The sequence below is a fragment of the Symsagittifera roscoffensis genome, chromosome 1, assembly GCF_963678635.1.
Source record: "Symsagittifera roscoffensis chromosome 1, txSymRosc1.1, whole genome shotgun sequence".
Taxonomy (NCBI): Eukaryota; Metazoa; Xenacoelomorpha; order Acoela; family Convolutidae; genus Symsagittifera; species Symsagittifera roscoffensis.
The window spans coordinates 36,775,239-36,794,612 of NC_087062.1; the positions used below are offsets into that span (position 1 = coordinate 36,775,239).

The 19,374-nt window shown below is 35.9% G+C and overlaps 1 protein-coding gene across 1 annotated transcript; it reads right to left on the bottom strand.

The window, feature by feature from the left end:
* Nucleotides 1-9,062: 9,062 nt before the first annotated feature.
* On the bottom strand, nucleotides 9,063-10,772 carry LOC134843667 (tubulin alpha-1D chain). Its single transcript, XM_063859881.1, has one exon. The coding sequence runs from the start codon at nucleotides 10,606-10,608 to the stop codon at nucleotides 9,250-9,252; it is 1,359 nt and encodes a 452-aa protein (XP_063715951.1). The 5' UTR covers nucleotides 10,609-10,772; the 3' UTR covers nucleotides 9,063-9,249.
* Between the last annotated feature and the right edge of the window lie 8,602 nt (nucleotides 10,773-19,374).

Below are 19,374 nucleotides of genomic sequence, written 5' to 3' on the forward strand. Positions count from 1 at the left end.
AAAACCCAAAAGCTTTGCTTAAAATCAAATTTTAAACAATTTACTCAAATTTTTGGAGATTTAACGTTTAGAGAACATTGTTGGGCTGTGTAAGAGGCTTCTTGTCATATACATTCCTCGTCAATTAACAAAATAGTTTCAGCGTAATTCTTGATTATTGAAAAAACCAAAGTGGCCCATTTTTGGGGTTAAAATTTGGTTAAGAATTTCGGAGACAACATTGCACCATATTCATTCTGATGAAATTCTAAGCAACTTTTGATCTCTTCACTTTTTGTCTAATATTATCCCAATTTGAGAATAACCTGTTTGAAAATTCAAGTTTTGTTCGTTTTGTCCGGATAATTTAAATCAGCACTGTATATTCAATCCCTTTAAATGGTGAATTGAATTCAAAAAAATGTATGTGTCGAGAAAAAACCAAGTAAGTTTTTCAGACTCAGTTTCAGAATAAAGCATAGGCAATGATGCGTTGAATCACTCCTCCCTCGTACCAAATCTGTTTTTAGAATTCTTTTTAATTTAGCCATTGTTATATTTTTTAATCTCTTTTGTTTTACACTAAGTACCTGGGTCAGAACATTCCATTCCAACTCGTCACATCTATTTTCCACAGAAACCTTTTGTGTAAAACGCAAATTTTCAGCCGGAAAATCAAGTATATCCTATGAAAAATTCTGGAGCATAAAACTTAGAACGAGCGATTAAACACAGGTTTTTGTGAGCTACCCGGGTTGACAAAAAATGATTATCATACAATCTTCATATATGAAAAAAAATGCTTATCATACTCTTTCATACAGTTTCATAGAGCAAAAGTAAGTGCATGAAAATAACAAAATAAGTATTTTTCCATACTATGAAATTGTAAGATAAACATTTTTTCCATACTATGAAATTCGATACCAGGACTTTCAAACTCAAAAATTGAACTGGTGGTATTGTTTTCTAGCCGATGAAAAACATTGAAAGTAGATGTCGCTCATAAGTTTTTTCAAAGGTTTGAATCATGTGGTATGAATGAGCGATATACCATGAAATTTTAAGTTGCTACACCAACACAGGCGAGAATGAAATATTGAGCCGACAAAGACATTAAAATGGTCTTCTGCGCTGCGTTTCTTTGCCTTTCCTTTGCGTGCTCTGAGCTGTGGGAGCCAAAGAAATTAGATTTGACATGCAGGGAAGCACCGCAAAAATTTGAAGGTACTGAAGGTCACGGTGACGATAACAATCCTGGGAACCAATGGGACAGTGAGCAGTATGTTCAGTCTACCGTGCACAGTTTTGAATGTATCCGTATAATGTATTCAAAAATCCGTATAGATTTAAAAGTACTTTGTTCAAAGCCTGTTAAAATAGTAAAATCTAATATTTAGGGATCTTCTAAAATTTTCTTGGCAACAAGATGCGGTCAGCTTATTCATGATATGTCGACTTTGCCGCAAGTTTCATCTCTCAAACTAGCGGCTAAAATCATGTTTAAATTTATCTTGGTGCCTGATCATAGTTATGACCTCCGTTTGATCTTGTGCGAAGTTTGTAGAGATTATTTTCCGACTTTGCTTGGGACTAGCATGAATATCAGTTCATATATAATGATTATGAGGGTAATGTAAATCAACCAACGCGCACTGAATTTCATGGTTAAAAATCGATTATATTATGCTTTCATTGTCAGTCCCCAGAAACAAATAATTGATTTTTGATTGAATAAAAATAGATTATAATCGATTTTTTTGACAAATGAATATGATTCATTTTAATCAATTATAAATGATTAAATTTGATTTTTAATTTTTTTCTAAACAGTCTGAAGTTTTTAACATAAAGCAGTGTTCTCCCAAATTGGCAGTCGCTTTTGATTTACCGCACGTTTCATTAGAAAATTGCAAAATTGAAACTTACTTTTCATTTTCAAGTGATTTGCTGTCTTGTCTTCAACTTTTCCCATTCATAAATTTCTATGTTTTTGATTCCGACTTTCGATACAAAAGTAACGGAATATTTGTGCTCGGGGTGGGTTTTTTTTATTCAGACAAATTTCGACTTTTTAACTAGCAATTTTTGACGGTTTTTTATATCATTCAAAAGGTATTGTTGTCCTGAGCTTAAATTTGAAAAGATATTTCAAACCTGTGATCATTTTTCATAATGTTATGAGGGTTTAAAGATTGCCATTTTGCCCATTTTGACCAATTTGGGACAATTAACGCGCGATATAATTCGCGCTATTAACGCGTAAGAGGAGATTTAATCCGTCTTATAAATCGTTCCAAATTGGTTGAACGAAGCTTATTTGCCATAATTGATTTGTTACAAGGAACGAAATCTATCTTTTTGTACTTTATATGGCGTGTGGGGAGATGATTTTCATAAAAAATTTCAAATTTAAAAAAAAAAAAAATTAATTTTATTTTATTTCACGTAATTTTTTTATGTTATTACTGCTGCTCCATAAACTTTAAAAGGCAGTCGGAGCATTCAGGGCTTCACCCTGGTACGAGCGGTCTTTTTTTTCTATTTTCTATTGATTTTTCTAACTTCTGCCCAATTTACGTCTCTCATTCCCTCCTTATTCTCCATCCCACGAGCCTTTTTTTTTAACCCCATCCTCCAGTTTACCCCTCCCCCAATGTTAACCACTTTCCACCTGCGTGGGGGTTAAATCTTGGGGAGCGATAAACTGGGGGAAAGGATAAACTTGAAACATGAGGGGGAGGGAGGTGTCATAGTGATTAAACTAGCTCACTCATCGTATCTTGTTATGTTCGTTAAATCATCTGTCAACCAATTAATCTTACACCGGTGCTGGACACAATTGACAGGTATCAATCTTCGGAGTGCTTTGCCACTTTTGGTAAACTCCTAATTTAGTTGTCGCTTATGATCTTGATTGAATACTGTTATTTATTAAGACTGGATTTTAACGTTACGGAACCAGCATTCTCAATATGGCGCTGCAAGCAGGAAAAGATGGGGAAAAACCCCATTAGGAATTACGTCTTAAATGCTGTGGGAGTTTTGGCTCCACCGCTTCCAGTGGGGGATGGTAGCAAAACACTTATATAAATCCGAAAAATTTTTACTTTGCAAGTACTTTTAACGGGACACAGATTGCTGCTTAACCAGCGGATGTGGATGGAAAACCACGAATGAAATCAGAACAAGTATTGATCTCCAACTTATACTTGTGCCTCGGAGAAAAGGGCAAGATGAGTTACACAAACGGAAACCACATTTGGACTTGGCGGCTACGAGATATCCACGGGTGTTGGACGCGATGGAAGGGAAATTCAAGAAAGAACGGAACGAGACATACGAGGTATTCCAACTTTTTTCACGCAAGCAACGAATTGGCTATAATCCATTAAAAAATATTTAACTACTATCTATTGTTTTCCATGAAACGCATGTGTGAGAAGTAGGGCATGCGTTTGCACCTAGCCCTAAATTTTGACTCAGATTATGTTCAGACTTTGTTTGGGACTATGCGCACTGAAACCTCAAAAAAATCACCAATTTTAATGGATTAAATTGACAAAAAAAATCAATTTCCATGACCCATCCAACCATGAAGTGATATTTAGGGGATTATAATTAGTTTTTTTTCAATGTGGACTCTTGAAATTTTGTCAGAGAACTTTGCACTATTACACTTTTTGAAAAGTTTTTTGGCACCTAAATATTATTGAATCATCGTTCCGCAAGCTTAGAACCCGAACGAACATGTTCATCCCAGTTTATATGACCCCCGTCACTGTTTGACATATCCGCCCTTGCTTTCACTCCCACCCTTCTATATATAAATCAAAAACATTTACCCTCCATCCATCCGTCCAAGTTTACAACCCCGCTCCCAGTTTCTAATTCGTCTATATAACCCCTCCCCATTTTACCCCACACCGCCTTACCTACCACCATTACCTTATCTATCCACACACCCACAGTTTTGACCCCCACAACCGCCAATTAAACCCCCCTACTTGGGGGTATAAACAGTTCAGTTACCTGTTACTCAGTTCAGTCCTCAGCTGAGGACCATGAAAACTGGGTAGCGGTGTTGAACTGAGGAGGGGCAAAACCAGTGGGAGGGGCGGGGGTGTTCTGGAAAAAGATGTGATGGAGTTTACTTTAACTCAACCCCCGTAAAACCGTTCTCCTCCCCTTTCAACTATTAGATACCCCCTATTCAAGTGGGGGGGGGGGGGGGGGAGTTAAAGGGCAAGTGAGGGGTATTGGGCAGAGAAGGGGTAGTAGGCGGGGTAGGGGTAGTGGTTGAATGTCCATTTTTTTACTATGGCGATGTCAAAAACATCAGCTATATAAAATGTTAAACTGCCATATTGCGAAAGTTGAAAAATTCGAATAAATAAAATTTTACATGAAAGATTGAATTTTATGAACGGTAATTGGTAGCAACCGAACTAAACAGGAAATTTGAAATAAAGTAACTTCATAATTCGGAAAATTTATCGAAAACCTCCCAAAAAAATCAGCATGATCGACTACAATGAATTATATTGTTTTAAAAAATTTTATGATTATAATCAGTTTTAAAGGGACTCTATTCAATTACAATTGATTATAGTGGATTACAATTATTCAAAAAAACCTACGATTATAGTTCGTTTTCAATGGATTAAAAAACACTGAGTTTCCTGAAATTTGATGTATATTAACAAGTAAAATTCGAAAACTACAGGCAGTGTAGAAACTGAACTTTTATATGACAAATACAATAGTTACTTCGAGTACTTAAAATTCTTCCATGATAAGTTTTCTTACGATACTTGGCGTGTGTTGTTCATGAATTGATTCAGAAAAACTGTTTTGTATTTTTTTTGATGTGGAATAATTTGCTTTTGCGAAAAATTTCTCTGTTGCACTTTTTATGTTTGTTTTCTCATGTTCTCTCATGTATATAACTTTTTGCTGTTGGTAACTAGAAAAGCAAGTTTTTGACCTTTTACCTTTTAGAAGTTGGTGAAAGTATAATGATGATCTGTAAAAAAGCAAAAAAAAACCAATAGGTAAAATTTTATAATCGAGTTTTAATATTTTTTATTGGCTTTTAAAGATTAATGGCTTATATTTTGACCGTTTTTTAGCAGTATTGTTTCGTCTGCTTTACAGTTTTGTAATTATCAATGACAGATGAGTTAAGCAAAAAAGATCCTAAGATTGTCTACATTGAGGAATTCCTCTTACGACAGTGAGCCAATCAAATTATGTTCCACTAATGACAATTTTATGACTTCTGTTGATCACATAACTCTTCATAACGCTCAGAGCAGTTGAATCAAAGCCTAACTTGAACAAAAAATTGTGATCAATTGAGTCGAAGACTTCGGATATATCAAGAAAAGTACCCGCAACCAGCGACTTATGATCGGTTTGATTTCTGATTGTTTCTGATGTTACTGTCTCATCAATAGAATTCATCTATGTACTCAACCATTCGTTGTTGAAAATTTTTTTCAAAAAATTTTGCCAATGTAGAAGTTATAGATATTGGTCTGGAGTTTATTGAATTTTCGGTATTCCTTTTTAACAAAAGTATTCTGTTGGCCAATTTAAGTCTATCTCCGGAACAGTATTGAGAGCGTGGCATTCATCAGCTAAGTGGGTTACTGGATATGCTATTTCAATGGCTGCATCATTTAGGGCCCATGCTGGTGCTTTAGAAAGACCAAAGGGCATAGTTTTTCTTAAGCAAGAAGAAGCTTCAGTAGTTCATATCGGGTAACAAAGCTAAAAAAGAAAAATTCCCCTGATGATGTGTTTACAAAAGTTGACGCATTTTGGATTTACAAAAAGTAGCCTCTGAATTTGAACTTATGTAAACACACTGTTTGTTTTCAAAAAGAAACAACAATGCGAAACAAATTTTTTATCCCAGGAGTATCACAAGCGGTCTTTTTCCTGTTCCTCACCTCGTTTATTAGATTCTTTACTTTTCTATCTGATGAGCCTGATTCAATAAGTAGGTCTTAAAGTTTATCACAATATGTCTTGTACTCCTTGGACAAAAAATTTTTTAAATTTATATTTTTTTTGGAAATTTTTTGTCAACATGATTTCTCACGTTTCACGTTTAGTGTGCGTGCAAGTTTCGACACCTAAAAATTTACAAATTAAATTACCGGTTTTTCTTTTCTTAGTAAAACTTTTTTGATCGTCATGATTATGATTATTTCTATGCGAAAAATCTGCAAAGGCCGTCAACATACTGTCAGCATCAGTTTTCATTAAAAAATTTAACCAAACTGATGTTTTCACTGACTTTCTGTTTTCATCAGCTGAATAGATTTTTTAATCAGAGGTTTAATAAATTTCACATGATCTTTTTTGTTCAGGCTGAAGTGCATAATTGTTGGTTAAGCAAGGTGTTCGCTTTTTATAGGACAGTTCATTACGGAGGTATCATTTGTTTTTAAACTGGTGTCATAATAAAAATAATCGATGGGTGAATGAACAGCAGGTCTTTTAGGGGTAAATCTTCCCTATTTACATTATTCAAACTAGAATCAAGCATCTGGTTTAACCTATTTTTACCTATGCCTGCTTTATCGATGCTTTTTTCAAGTTGTTCAAGAAAGTCAGTAAACAGATTTGTCATAGGGCAGAAAGATAAAATAACTAAAACTGATTGACTTCAATTAACTTGAAAATCAATCCACAAACTTTTGAACCGAGAATCAAAGTGTTAAAATCAGGCCTCAACTGTGCTTACATAATTTTAAACTCTAATCAAAGCAGTCTTCCATTTTTTGTTTTGCTTATCCGAGCCCCTATCACAATGGAAAATCTGAAAAAGGTCTTTTTGTGATTGTATGTGTCACATTTGTTTTAAATAATAGCCATGTTTCATTAAATCCATAAACACAGTTGTGGCCTATATCGTTTACTAGTCTATTTGTCTGAAGATAGTTTTTTATTGAGACTGGGGTAATCACACAAAAAACTTCAACTTTGATTGAAAGCTTAGATAGTTTTTGAAAACATTGTCGTATGGCAGCATTAGACCTGGGTTTAGTTGAATATCTCTAGTGAAAATAACTCAAAATAGGATTATTTTGGTTATTATAATTGAAGCTTCTGGTTTTGAGAAAAAGTGTTCTTATAAGCATTATGATTGGGCAACAGTGGCATTGAGTAGATAAAACCAATGAGTACCCAGTTAGATAATTTAATAAGAAGTCATTTAGACGCATTTTTCTTACAAAGATATGACACTTGAACTTTCGACCGCTTACAGCAATTTTAAAAAATTTCACTTGAAAAATAATCTGGACATCTAAAAAAGGGTTGAAAAAAGAGCTGTTGATATCTGTGCTGTCTAAAACGCACCTCACATTGGCTCGCAGTGTCGCCACTAACATCAGACTGGCTGATACCATGCAAAGTATTGAACAAATGCTCCACTAGCGCTTTCCTCAGGTATGGACTACTTATTTTTTTTATTTCAGCTGCAACCTAACACAATAAGTTTCATTGTAAAATGCAATTTACAGATAAAAATAGGGTATGATTTGATCAGACAATTTAGTTTGAGAGCCTGTACTTTATCATAATTTTTTTTTCTCATCCAACAAGTTTTTGATGTCAACAATTTTTTTTGCATTAGTTTCGGTTGTTTTTTGAAAGTCTTTATTTCGCAAACTACGAGACCACCAGGTTCAAACAGATTCAAACACTTATCCACAAGAGAAGTAAATTCATCAAAAATCTCCATTGCAGATTTGTTATGTTTGACCACATTAATTTTAGCATCTTGCAAGGTTATCGTTTTTTTTTGTCTTTTTCGAGTATTTATCCAAAATTTTCACCTTTTCACCCTTTATTGTTGTAGAACCCAGGTATGCATGAATTGCGCAGTCCTGAGGAATAATTTTGTCGGTTGTTGTTTTCTCATTGATGCTAGGACCTAAAACCAGATTACAATGGTCACTAGTAAAGGGGATTGGGTCAAAATCCCTTAGCTTCTCAGCAAACAAACCCTGTTGAGATGACGACTGCCACGCTCCAAATCCCATCCAGCTTCATGACGTTCCAAGTGCTGCTGATACTTAGAAAAAAATGCATCCTTTGATTTAACTTGTTGGTTTCATTTAACCTGTTGATATCAATCAATGCATAAGTTGTCTGATAATTCCCCTTCAGGTTCTGCCACTCGTCATGTCTTAGAAAAGCAAATTAGGGACAAGCATACGCAGTTTTAATAGGGGAAATGTTAGAACTAGCAGTAGACATTTTTTTTCTATAATTGTATTTGTTTTTCTATTTTTGAAATGTTTAAGATAATTTTGAACAAAGTGTTTGCAGTTTAAGCGCTCCAAAATTAATCAAAGAAAGGTCAAAATTTCAAAAATTTGTAGGGCACAGTAGAGCAACGGAACTGAATAAGAATTTTTATCTGTTTTTTGAAAGTCAATAATTTTTTTGAGAATTTTATGGATATTTACTATACAAGGACAATATAACCGATTATGATCCAAGAACGCTCGCTGCGCGTAGGATCTGATTTTGTTTGGCACTATATTAAGACTTTGTTCAATTGTGTCAGACTAAGTTTAGACTTAGTTTTGGACAATGTTCAAACTCTTTGAAACTAATTTTGGTGACAATCGGGGTTGCTTTCGCGGGACAATCTCTACCCAAGTACGATCTCTGCCAATGCTTGAATCAAGTCAACAGCAAGATGAATATAAACCAGAATCTTCCTAAATATGTCCCTATGAATGGTACCTATGGATGGTTCCTATGGATGGTACCTATGGATGGTTCCCATGGATGGTTTCCTTTTCTGACCAAAATTTCTTGAGATTTGTCGTAAGACGATTGGTTTGTGTTGTCCTCAAGATCTCCAAAAAAATTCTAGCAGATACTTTTTGAGGACTCGGAGAGCATTTTTACCGACTTTAAAGAGGTCTTCGAAATTTTGGAATTCTCGGTCACTGTTTTAGCGAGAATGAATTATGCGCACCAGGTTATGATGGCTAACTATTCTTATCTTCTTTTCTGTTGCATAGGCTACTGCTCAAAAATGAATGAAAAGCTTGTACTGCAATTTTTAATCGTGAACTTTGTCAGTGGAATTGCATCAATGTCTAAAACATCGTCTACACGTCAAAAGACAAAAAGTTTTATTAAATAAATTATATGATACTTGGTTGCATGAGATGTGTGATCATCAGTTTCCGCTTTGGATTGTGTGATCAAAGTGCTTTTGAAGTGAGTGACAGTCTAGTACTCCTCGCCCTCCTCTTCTTCGCCCTCACCCTCGACCGAGTCAACTCCTACCTCTTCGTAGTCCTTCTCCAGGGCTGCCAGATCCTCTCTGGCCTCGGAAAACTCTCCCTCTTCCATGCCCTCTCCTACGTACCAGTGGACGAAAGCTCTCTTGGCATACATGAGATCAAACTTATGGTCCAATCGAGCCCAGGCCTCGGCGATAGCTGTGGTGTTGCTCAACATGCAGACGGCTCTCTGCACCTTGGCCAAATCACCTCCGGGAACGACAGTCGGGGGCTGGTAGTTGATGCCGACCTTGAAGCCAGTGGGACACCAGTCGACGAATTGGATAGTCCTCTTAGTCTTGATAGTCGCAATGGCTGCATTGACATCCTTAGGGACAACATCTCCTCGGTACAGCAGACAGCAAGCCATGTACTTGCCGTGTCGAGGATCGCATTTCACCATCTGGTTGGCAGGCTCGAAGCACGCGTTGGTTATCTCGGCAACGGTCAACTGCTCGTGGTATGCCTTCTCGGCTGAGATCACAGGAGCGTAGGTAGCCAGAGGGAAGTGGATTCGAGGGTAGGGTACCAAGTTAGTCTGGAACTCAGTCAAGTCGACGTTCAATGCACCGTCGAATCGGAGAGATGCGGTGATCGATGACACGATCTGGCCAATGAGTCGGTTCAAGTTGGTATAGGTAGGCCGCTCGATGTCCAAGTTTCGTCGACAGATGTCGTAAATGGCTTCGTTGTCGACCATGAATGCACAATCGGAGTGCTCCAGAGTGGTGTGGGTAGTCAAGATAGAGTTGTATGGCTCCACGACGGCGGTTGAGATCTGTGGAGCAGGGTAGACGGCGAACTCCAGCTTGGACTTCTTTCCGTAGTCAACGGAGAGACGCTCCATTAACAAGGAGGTGAATCCTGATCCGGTACCCCCACCAAAGGAGTGGAAGATCAGGAATCCCTGTAGGCCAGTGCACTGGTCAGCCAACTTTCGGATTCGGTCCAGGACGATATCGATCATCTCCTTTCCGACGGTGTAGTGTCCTCTGGCGTAGTTGTTTGCGGCGTCTTCCTTTCCGGTCATCAACTGTTCCGGGTGAAACAGTTGTCGGTAAGTTCCAGTTCGGACTTCGTCAACCACGGTGGGCTCCAAGTCGACAAAAACAGCCCTGGGAACATGCTTGCCGGCACCTGTTTCGCTGAAAAAGGTGTTGAATGAATCATCGCCTCCTCCGATGGTCTTATCGCTAGGCATCTGACCATCGGGCTGGATCCCATGCTCCAGACAGTACAGCTCCCAGCAGGCATTTCCTATCTGGACTCCGGCCTGTCCGACATGAACTGAGATACATTCACGCATTTTGAGATTGAAGTTTTTTCGGAGGTTTCTATTGTGAAACTGAGAGAAGTTTTGAGCAACTGTGCGCTGAGAAAGCAGAAAGCTGAAATGGTTCAACAGTGATTACAAATGAAAATGGCTACAAATCAAGATTTTGTTGGAGGTGGTTGTCATGCAAAATTTCGTTGTCATGCATAATCCAAACACAAGCAATAACAAATATACTGAAAAAAAAAATTAATTAAAGTTGCTTTAATCAAATCGCGGCTTTCTGAGCGCGTTCAAGGGTTCATGCCAAAACTTGTAGCTTTTCGATACACTTTCATAAATAAGTTATAAAATCAAACTTGCGCTCTGAAATTAGATGAGTACACGCATGTTAGGTTTGAGCAAAAAGATGAAGAAAAATGGTTTGATATACTGTGGCTTTTAACACAAGTTAGACAAATAAGTCTTGTAATAATTGGCATTAAACTGTTAAAAACTTATAGGTGGTTTTATTATAATTTTTCATAACATTCAGTTGATATGATATAATATAGAATAGCATTCAAAATAGTGTTTTAAAAAACAAGGAAATGTGATATTTGAGTATGCGAAAAGACAAAAAAAAGAGAGACAAAATGATTAGCGGAACCGACTCACCTTTATTGAGAACGGAGGGAAGAATGAAATTAAAAGAATTTAAAATCAGCGTACTAACTCTGCTTTGTTTGTCGTGGTTACGATTTTTTTTCAGCAGGTGCTACTTTATGTATACTTTGGATAACCGGTTGATTAGATTGGGATGAAAAATAAAATCCATTGTTCTGGTTGATTCAATAAAAGTGTATCTATCTGATCAAAATGTAAACAGCCATTTAAAGAATTGAATGTGGGGGAGTAAACAAAAATAAATAAATTCAAAAATAGCCGCGTGAAATATCCTGTACTTGCTCAGAGATATAAGCAATATAAAATTTCAAGTGTCACATATCATTTTTTTAAAAAATTATTTAGAATGCATGCATGACACATGGTCTCAAAAATAAACAAAAAATACCTAAGCCATTATTCACTTGGTCTCTCACAGCAAACCTAATTCGGAGACCAGGTTTTTCCAAAAAGTCGAATCATAAAAAGACATGTTTTAAGATCAGCTAGCGGTAAAGCCATCGTGACATCGTAACATCAGAGCCCCATACAATATGCTGGAAACTTTGATGACAATGGGCGGATTTAGGGGGGGGGGGGTCGAGTGAGATGCGGACGCCCCCCCCCCCTCCCACCTCAGGGATTCGACCCCCTGCCGACCCAAAGAGTCCCCCTTTGTACTATTTTGAGATATCCATTTTTGGTGACTGACACTGAAACTTTTATTAAGGCGCCTATGGCGCCAATATATACTAATTTTGAGGGGGAAGCGCGCCAAAAAAAACCTGATTATTTGGTCAAAATTTCCAAAAAGAGCCTAAAACGCCTTTTTGGCGTTTTTTTTTTCATATTTTTGTCTGCGGCGCAGAATATTTGGATGAAACAGGGTCTTTTTACTGCTTCGGGAGATCTCTAAATAAAGGTCGACAAGTTTTTTGAAATTTTATTGAAAATCCGCCCCTGAACTTTAGCTGAACTATTTACTACAGTATTAAGACTATTAGTGACTTAAGGACAAACAAGACTGCTCGTATATCAGGGCAAAGCGCCTGAGTGTTCCGACTGTCCCTTGATTTATATCGAATAGTTTTTCAGAAAAAAATATTGATAACCTATACATTTTGGACAATATCAGTGAGTAAAATTTTCAGACGTACGAAATTAATACGACCACCTAGCTAGCCTCAATTCAATTTGGAACAATTTTGTTGTGCGGGTTAAATCGCCACGCATAAATAATTAGCATTACAGTCTCAGCATTATGAATTAACTCTTCAAAGCACGCATAATTCAGTACAGAACATGGCCAATTTGGCGATTTTCGAGCCCCAGATTTTTACAAAAAAAAATTGGATCTAAAATATTTTTTAAAATTTGAACTCAGGAAGTCAATATCTTCAATAGGATATAAAAAATTCTGTTGAAAACCATTATTTTGATCGGCGAAAAAAGATTGAATAAAAAAACCACTCCGATCATATTTATTCCGTTATACTCCGATTATATTTTTGAGAAGGGTGAAAAACAATTGAAAAAGTGTTAACGTGAAATACAACGTCAAGAAAACCGTTAATTGTTTTTTTTTGTCAAAGAAAGATAATGATTATATACTGGCGTCTATTCTGAGAAGCCTATGAAAAAACACCATGAAAAAACATTATTGTTGTAGCGACCACTATTGTACAGTGTTAAATGGTTTATGGAGCATGTTGGTTTTAGTTTTGACTATTTGTATACTTTATACATGGTTTAGCGAGGAATCAAATGGCAGAGAAGTACTTGCAATGACAACTTGGTTTCCAAAACAAATTTAGAAAAAAATGCAAAACATGGTCTGATTCCGGTTTTTTTATCTATTTTCAACCATCGAGTCGACAGAGTATCAAAGGATTTCGAATCTTGTTTTCTGAATTAAATTTTGTTAAACTATTATCTCATTTGGTTTATAGTTCAAATTTATAGTAGCTGCACCCCCAATCAGTGATTCATTTTGAGTTTTCGAAATGGTATATCAGAAAAAAAAACCTAAAAATGTTGGTCAGTTTTTTTTATTTTTTATTGCTTTTAATATGTATTCGGACGGAACACTCTGTCCAAGTTGCACATCAATTGGTCAACTGGCTACTTTTCTGGAGGTTTTCATCTTTGACGATAAGCTGTTATGATGAATACTGGAATTTTATGACTAAATTTGATCTGAATTAAACTGAATGCCATTTATTCACAAGAAAAAAAACAAGATTTGAGTTTCTCATGCCATTGTTCATGGAAAATTGCTAACTGACTCTCCTTAAAGTGCACCTAAAGTTATTTTTTTGTCAAGATATATTGCCTGACAAGCACACTTGATGGCGAGTCTCGAAACACAGACCATTCTTTTAAAGAAACAAATGTTAGCCACAGTTTCATCACGCAAAAAGTTATTAGACCGAACACTCTAGGACCAAATTGAGCAAAGGACTCAAACCTTTATTTTTTTTGTTTCTACAGAGCTTACTTCCAGCATAATTACAATTGAGATTTCATTAGTTACCACATTAGTCTTAATTCCAGAACAACCTTCAACAAATTCAAAATGTACAGAAGTCAAACTTCTAGCAACTAATTTGATTTTGTGCCCTCTTTGGTACATCCTAAAAAGCAAATAGTCAGTAAGACCTACTTAAGTTTACGAGTACTGATCTGAAAAACCCTGTGGTCGGAAGGGACATCTTGCAAAACACTGTAGGAGCAAAGAAAAACCACAGGTGCAAACCAATACAGTCGAACAAGCAAATTCATATACTGATAACGCCAAGCAGCACCAGGAAAATAATACACACCCCAAATTTGTCCTTAAGATGAATGACTTCAATATTTTAGCAATTATCGAGGAAATTGAAGTCCATAGCATACGGGATAGCGTAGTATTAGAACAGTTTTTCTCACAAAGGACCAGATATCGAAAAATAGCAGAAGGCATACCAAGGCGACAACGATACGTTTGAAACCGAAATGGAGATTAAATCAGCTATCCGGTATCGCGCATGAAAAGGATCTCTTACATGAACTGAGAATTATTGATCGTTTCTTGAAGATAGAGCCAGTTGGCCAAGTTACGAAACCAGTATATCAAAGGTGTGGAAGCACTATAAACATTATAGGAAGAGTTGTCGTGAAGTTTTATTCAAATGGATGGAACGCAAACGAAAAGTGGCCCTTCCAAACCATCGGGGCAGAGAGAATTTTCTTTCCTCCAAACTTGCGTGTCATAGTGTCACAAATTCGCGCTCCTTCAAACAAAACAAAACAGTCAATTTGCCAAATCTAAGCCAACACTACTGCAGAACAGTTACAAAACCTATTTGAATCCGACGAGTAAACCAATTCAACCACCGAGAACCCACGACAAACTGAATTTAGAAAACTTATTCTTCTACAGTTTCTGGGTATTGCTACAAAAAAGGTTAATCCAAAAGTCTGAAAGTAAAAACGTATTTTATCGAGCCTTTAAGACCAAGTCAGGATTTCCATACCCTTCAGAAAAAGAAATTTTTAAAAGCTGGCCATATTTGAAAACTATCCAATTGCTCGAAAGATTCTTTCATTACTCCCATTGTAGTAACTTCTAAACGTGATGACTCATTGATCATTGCTCTTAATTTGATTTTTTTTAAATCGACTAAAACCGCTACCAAATGACGAATCTATTCGAGCAAATAGACAATGTAGCTCTTACAATGAGCAGAAATACAACAAGCTTGGTATGGTTCCCGTCAAGAGTCTTTAAATACGCCTTACGCCAGATCCCACTAACCTGTAAGGCAAGTAACCAATGCAAATTTGATATGGCGCGTGGAGATGTCACGGGCTTGTGCTTTTTTAAAACCGCATTTTACGAATTGGGAGACATACCTATTCAACTTTACCAGATCAAGGATATGTTGGTACAAAAAACTTGAAACTCTCATGGTTTTTTGGATAAAATGGTAATAGCTGTTGTCGGAACAGCCTGTAAACACAGTGCAGCTGTTTTAAAAGTGTCAAAAATGATGGAAGACAAATGGGGAAAATGTCATTTTTTGACGGAGGAGATTGAATGACTTAGATTCAAAATCATCCAACTCGGAAAAAAATTCTTGCAAACAAAGCAGATGGAATTTAAAACTTGAAAGAACCAAAATTTATGGACAATATCAGCCGAAATCTTGTCACTCTTTAAAAACATAATGCAAAAAAAAACTTTTTTATGGATAAAGAACCATCAAGAACCATTTGCGAAAAAAACCGAAACGGAAGTTTCTAAGACGGTGATGGATCACCATTTCAATGTGACCAAAAAAATAGAGTCAAATGCGATGCATCGCATGGCGGATTAGGGTTTCAATTGAACGAAATCATAAGACATGGGGAACACCATCGCGTTGTTATCAACAAAAATACAGAGTACCAAAGTTTATCAGATCTTTGAGTTCGTTCAAAGTGTATTTGATAAATGCAACTTGTTTCCTTGCTTCATTCTCGTTTGTAGTGAAGGGTCAAATCTGAATGTAGGGAGGCTTGTTCACATTTCACATTCAATCACGACACAAAATCTTCTTCCAGTTTATGTTGCTATGTCCTACATTTAATTGCAATTAGCGAGCTCCTGATCCATAATGGACTATTTGCCAGAACTGAGTGCCACTATAGGAGAAAATCCAAAAATTTCAGCGTTGGTAATAACAGTACTTTTATTTACCAAGTATGTTTTCCTCTCGTTTCTTACCGATATAGACTTGCTCTTGCTTTTCGAGTTGTCCCAACCCAATTTTTTTTATAAATATTTGGAAACACGTTCAAGTGAATTTTTCCCTTGTAGGAATTTTTGTACCTAACAAATTTCCCAAATCTCTTTTGTTTTTTTGAAACTTCAATATAATTGGAAGTCTTATATTTTCTTGAAATCATTTTTCAATAAAAGAATAGAGCGATTAGATGAAAAGAAATAAGCAAAACAATTTTGAGATTAAATGAAAAACTCAGTAAGCAGTATGAGTCATATAAATAACCATACAAAAGTAGTATTGAAAAAAAAAATTCCGTGTAAACTTTCAAAAATGAAAACTGAGCAGGCGTTTATGTCTTTTATATACAAACAATTTTCCAAGCAAATTTATAGTTATAGATGGCTGCTGCTATGTGACAAACTCCTTCTAGCTTTTGTTTTGATTAGATTAAAAAATCGCTTTTTAATTTCTTTCCTAGTAATTTCTAAGAAACAGACTTAGTGAAAATACTGTCAATGACCGAGTCCACAAAAGCTTTGATAAACTGAATGGCAGAACATTGAATAAAACGCTAGAAGTGTTTGAACATGAAAACAGTTGTATTAAACTTGGGACGAAGATAGCAAGTGTATATAATCCTTGAGAATTCAAAAAAAATCAATTGATCGATGTAAAACAAAATTTAGAATGCTATGTTTACAAATACTCTTCCTGTTTTTTCATTCAATAGTGGGAGAAACGATCGCAATCACAACAAAACATTTTTGATTCCATGCCTTACTTTAGAAAAAGAAATCAAACCAATGCTTATTAAAAAATCAAATGGTTTCTTAGCTTTCAAATTGAGAGATTTTCACTTTCTCGATATGATGAAGTTTGTGGGAGATGGGACAATCTTGAATTTTTTCTAAGCGCCATTAAAGCTACTGAAACAAAAAGTTTTTTCCCTTTTGAGTGGTTCGACAGTCCAGACAACTAACTGCACGGATTGAATACCAATAAAGTTACTTCTTCAGCAGATTACAATTTAGCAACCCTCTATAAAAAGTTTTCAAGGATTACCAAAATCTTGAAATCGTAATAAAGGAAGGGATGACGTAATCAACAAAGTGCGTTGCAAAAGCTACGTTTTCAATCAACTCCACCAGCAGGGTTCGGAAATAACTTAAATTGAAAATCAACTGGAAACAACACAACTTAGATTTTTTCGAACATTTCTAACGATGGTATAATAACAATACGTTGCTCCTCTTGAAGCCATTCAAAAAGTTATGAATTCCTACAAAAAAGGCATCGACGTGTTGAAACTGAGAGTCACGTTGACGAATCTAGCAAATACCTGCTAACACAAATCGAAAAATCACAAGTTTGATCCATTCTTTGAAATTGACAAGGATTTGTCGAATAAAAACCAAGAAGTGACTGCTGGAGCATCCGTAATTTCACGCAAAAAGCAGTTCTCGATTAAATTTTTGTTCGTAACTCGACAACGTGTTCAAGACAATTGTTTTAAATGAAGCAAATCATTTGTATTCCTTCTCAATGTGTCAAGAGACGCCTACAGGACTTACGCAAGATGGAAGTATGAATCTGATTGTAATCACCTTAAAGCTAGAATTAACAAATCTAGGAACTTCGAGAAAAACATTATGTACTCTTATCAAGAATCATGACCTGACTGTAAAAATGAAAATTGCACAATGAGTGAGCAGAACAAAAATGACTGTTTCTATGTTTAGGGGTAGAGCGATCACTGAAAAACAGTGTTTGAAGCTCTGAGTTGAAACTATCACTTCCTCTCCTGTCAGAAAACTCGTCCATTTTTTGTCAGAGCAAGATTCTGAGAAGGAAAACAAAAGTTTAGACAAAAAAAATTTCATAAGAAAACGGCTACCACTTTCAGAAAATGTGGTTTTGCAAGAGATGGGAGCAATTCAAAACAGATTGTTTGGCGAAGATTTATGTCAAGATGAGTGTTCCCACCAAAAATTGGTATTTCCTGATAGTTTTATTTTAAAAAAAACAAAAGCCCTTTCTTGCTATGTCCAATGTGATAAGATTGTTCCCGACGAGCTGAAATCCACATTTCCATGTTTTCCTCCAATTTTCAAAAACACTCAGGTTGGTCACAACGACATTGAAGAATACATGAGAAACTAAGCCGAAGAAATTGATCTATGATTTTAAAAGTACACAACAAATGCTGATTTCTGGTTTTAAATTAGAAAATGGCACTGTCGTCAATACTTTTCTCAACTTCTTCTTAGGATTATAGCCTAAATGTACAAAAAGTGATCGGTTTGTTCAGTATAAATCTAGAAAATGCTGTAATATTTTTGTTTAGTCTGATTTGTTGCTCGACGAGAGAGTGATAAGAATCCACACTCCGGAGTTGTGGATGAATGATGAAACTTCTGGATTACAGCTTTTACGCTTGTTTGATTAAGGACAGACCCACACACACAATGAAAAGTATCTCAAATAGAAAAATTTTGGGGATCTTAAAATAATGAGAACTCTAACGCCCGAATTTTCGCTGCAAATTACCATTTTGAGCTGTCTGAATTCATTTCACAGAGTCCCACTTTGGAGAAGTATATTTGATATCTCTTATATTTAGCGAGTTAGGAAAATAAAACAAAGTTTTACCCCGTAACAAAAACATCCGTTGATCTATAATAATGTAATGAAATTGGAAACAGAATCACTTTCAAGCCATAATTCCACCTTGACAAGTAAAAATGATGGCATGAAGAAAAAGAAGGAATCCTTTTTTCTTTCAATCGTAATTACGCATCTCCAAAGAAAATTTTTAGACTCGTAGTAAAAAGTTAAACTCGTTTAGCTATGGCACTCAACCTCAAAACATATATTAAAAAAAATTGCGCAATTTTCTGTCTGGTTTTGCAACTCTCTTCTGATAAGCCAGGCACTTAAAGAGTTCATCCAAAAAGTACAGAATCCAAACAAAAACTGCCGGTTACTGCGCAAGATTCAAATTTTTTTGAAATGTGGAAATTAATGATAAGCTTTTTTTTCTATTGTGTTTTTGACTTTCGGCCTTTTTTTCAGGTAAAAAAAATGAAAGTTCAAAATGAAAGTTAATTAACACAAAATTAGGAACTAAACTGACGCAATGTGAAAAAATGGGCGTCAACCAGGTAGTTCAAATTTTTTGGATATTTTCAATCGGGCGTATAGCCGGTAGTATTATTTTTGGTATGAGATTAAACCTAGAAGTTTGGCGGATACAAAATAAAATTTCTTATCAAAGATTACACGCAAAAGCGGCGAGAGAGATTGCAAAATTGATAGTGTGAGAACACAAGGAAGAAAAAATGTTTTCATTTGAATCAATTTAGGAATTTTTACTCAGTACTGCGTAACGCAACGTAAATGTTTCATT

Excerpts from the sequence above, each read along its gene's own strand:
- LOC134843667 (XM_063859881.1), bottom strand. The coding sequence starts at position 10,608 with ATGCGTGAATGTATCTCAGTTCATGTCGGACAGGCCGGAGTCCAGATA.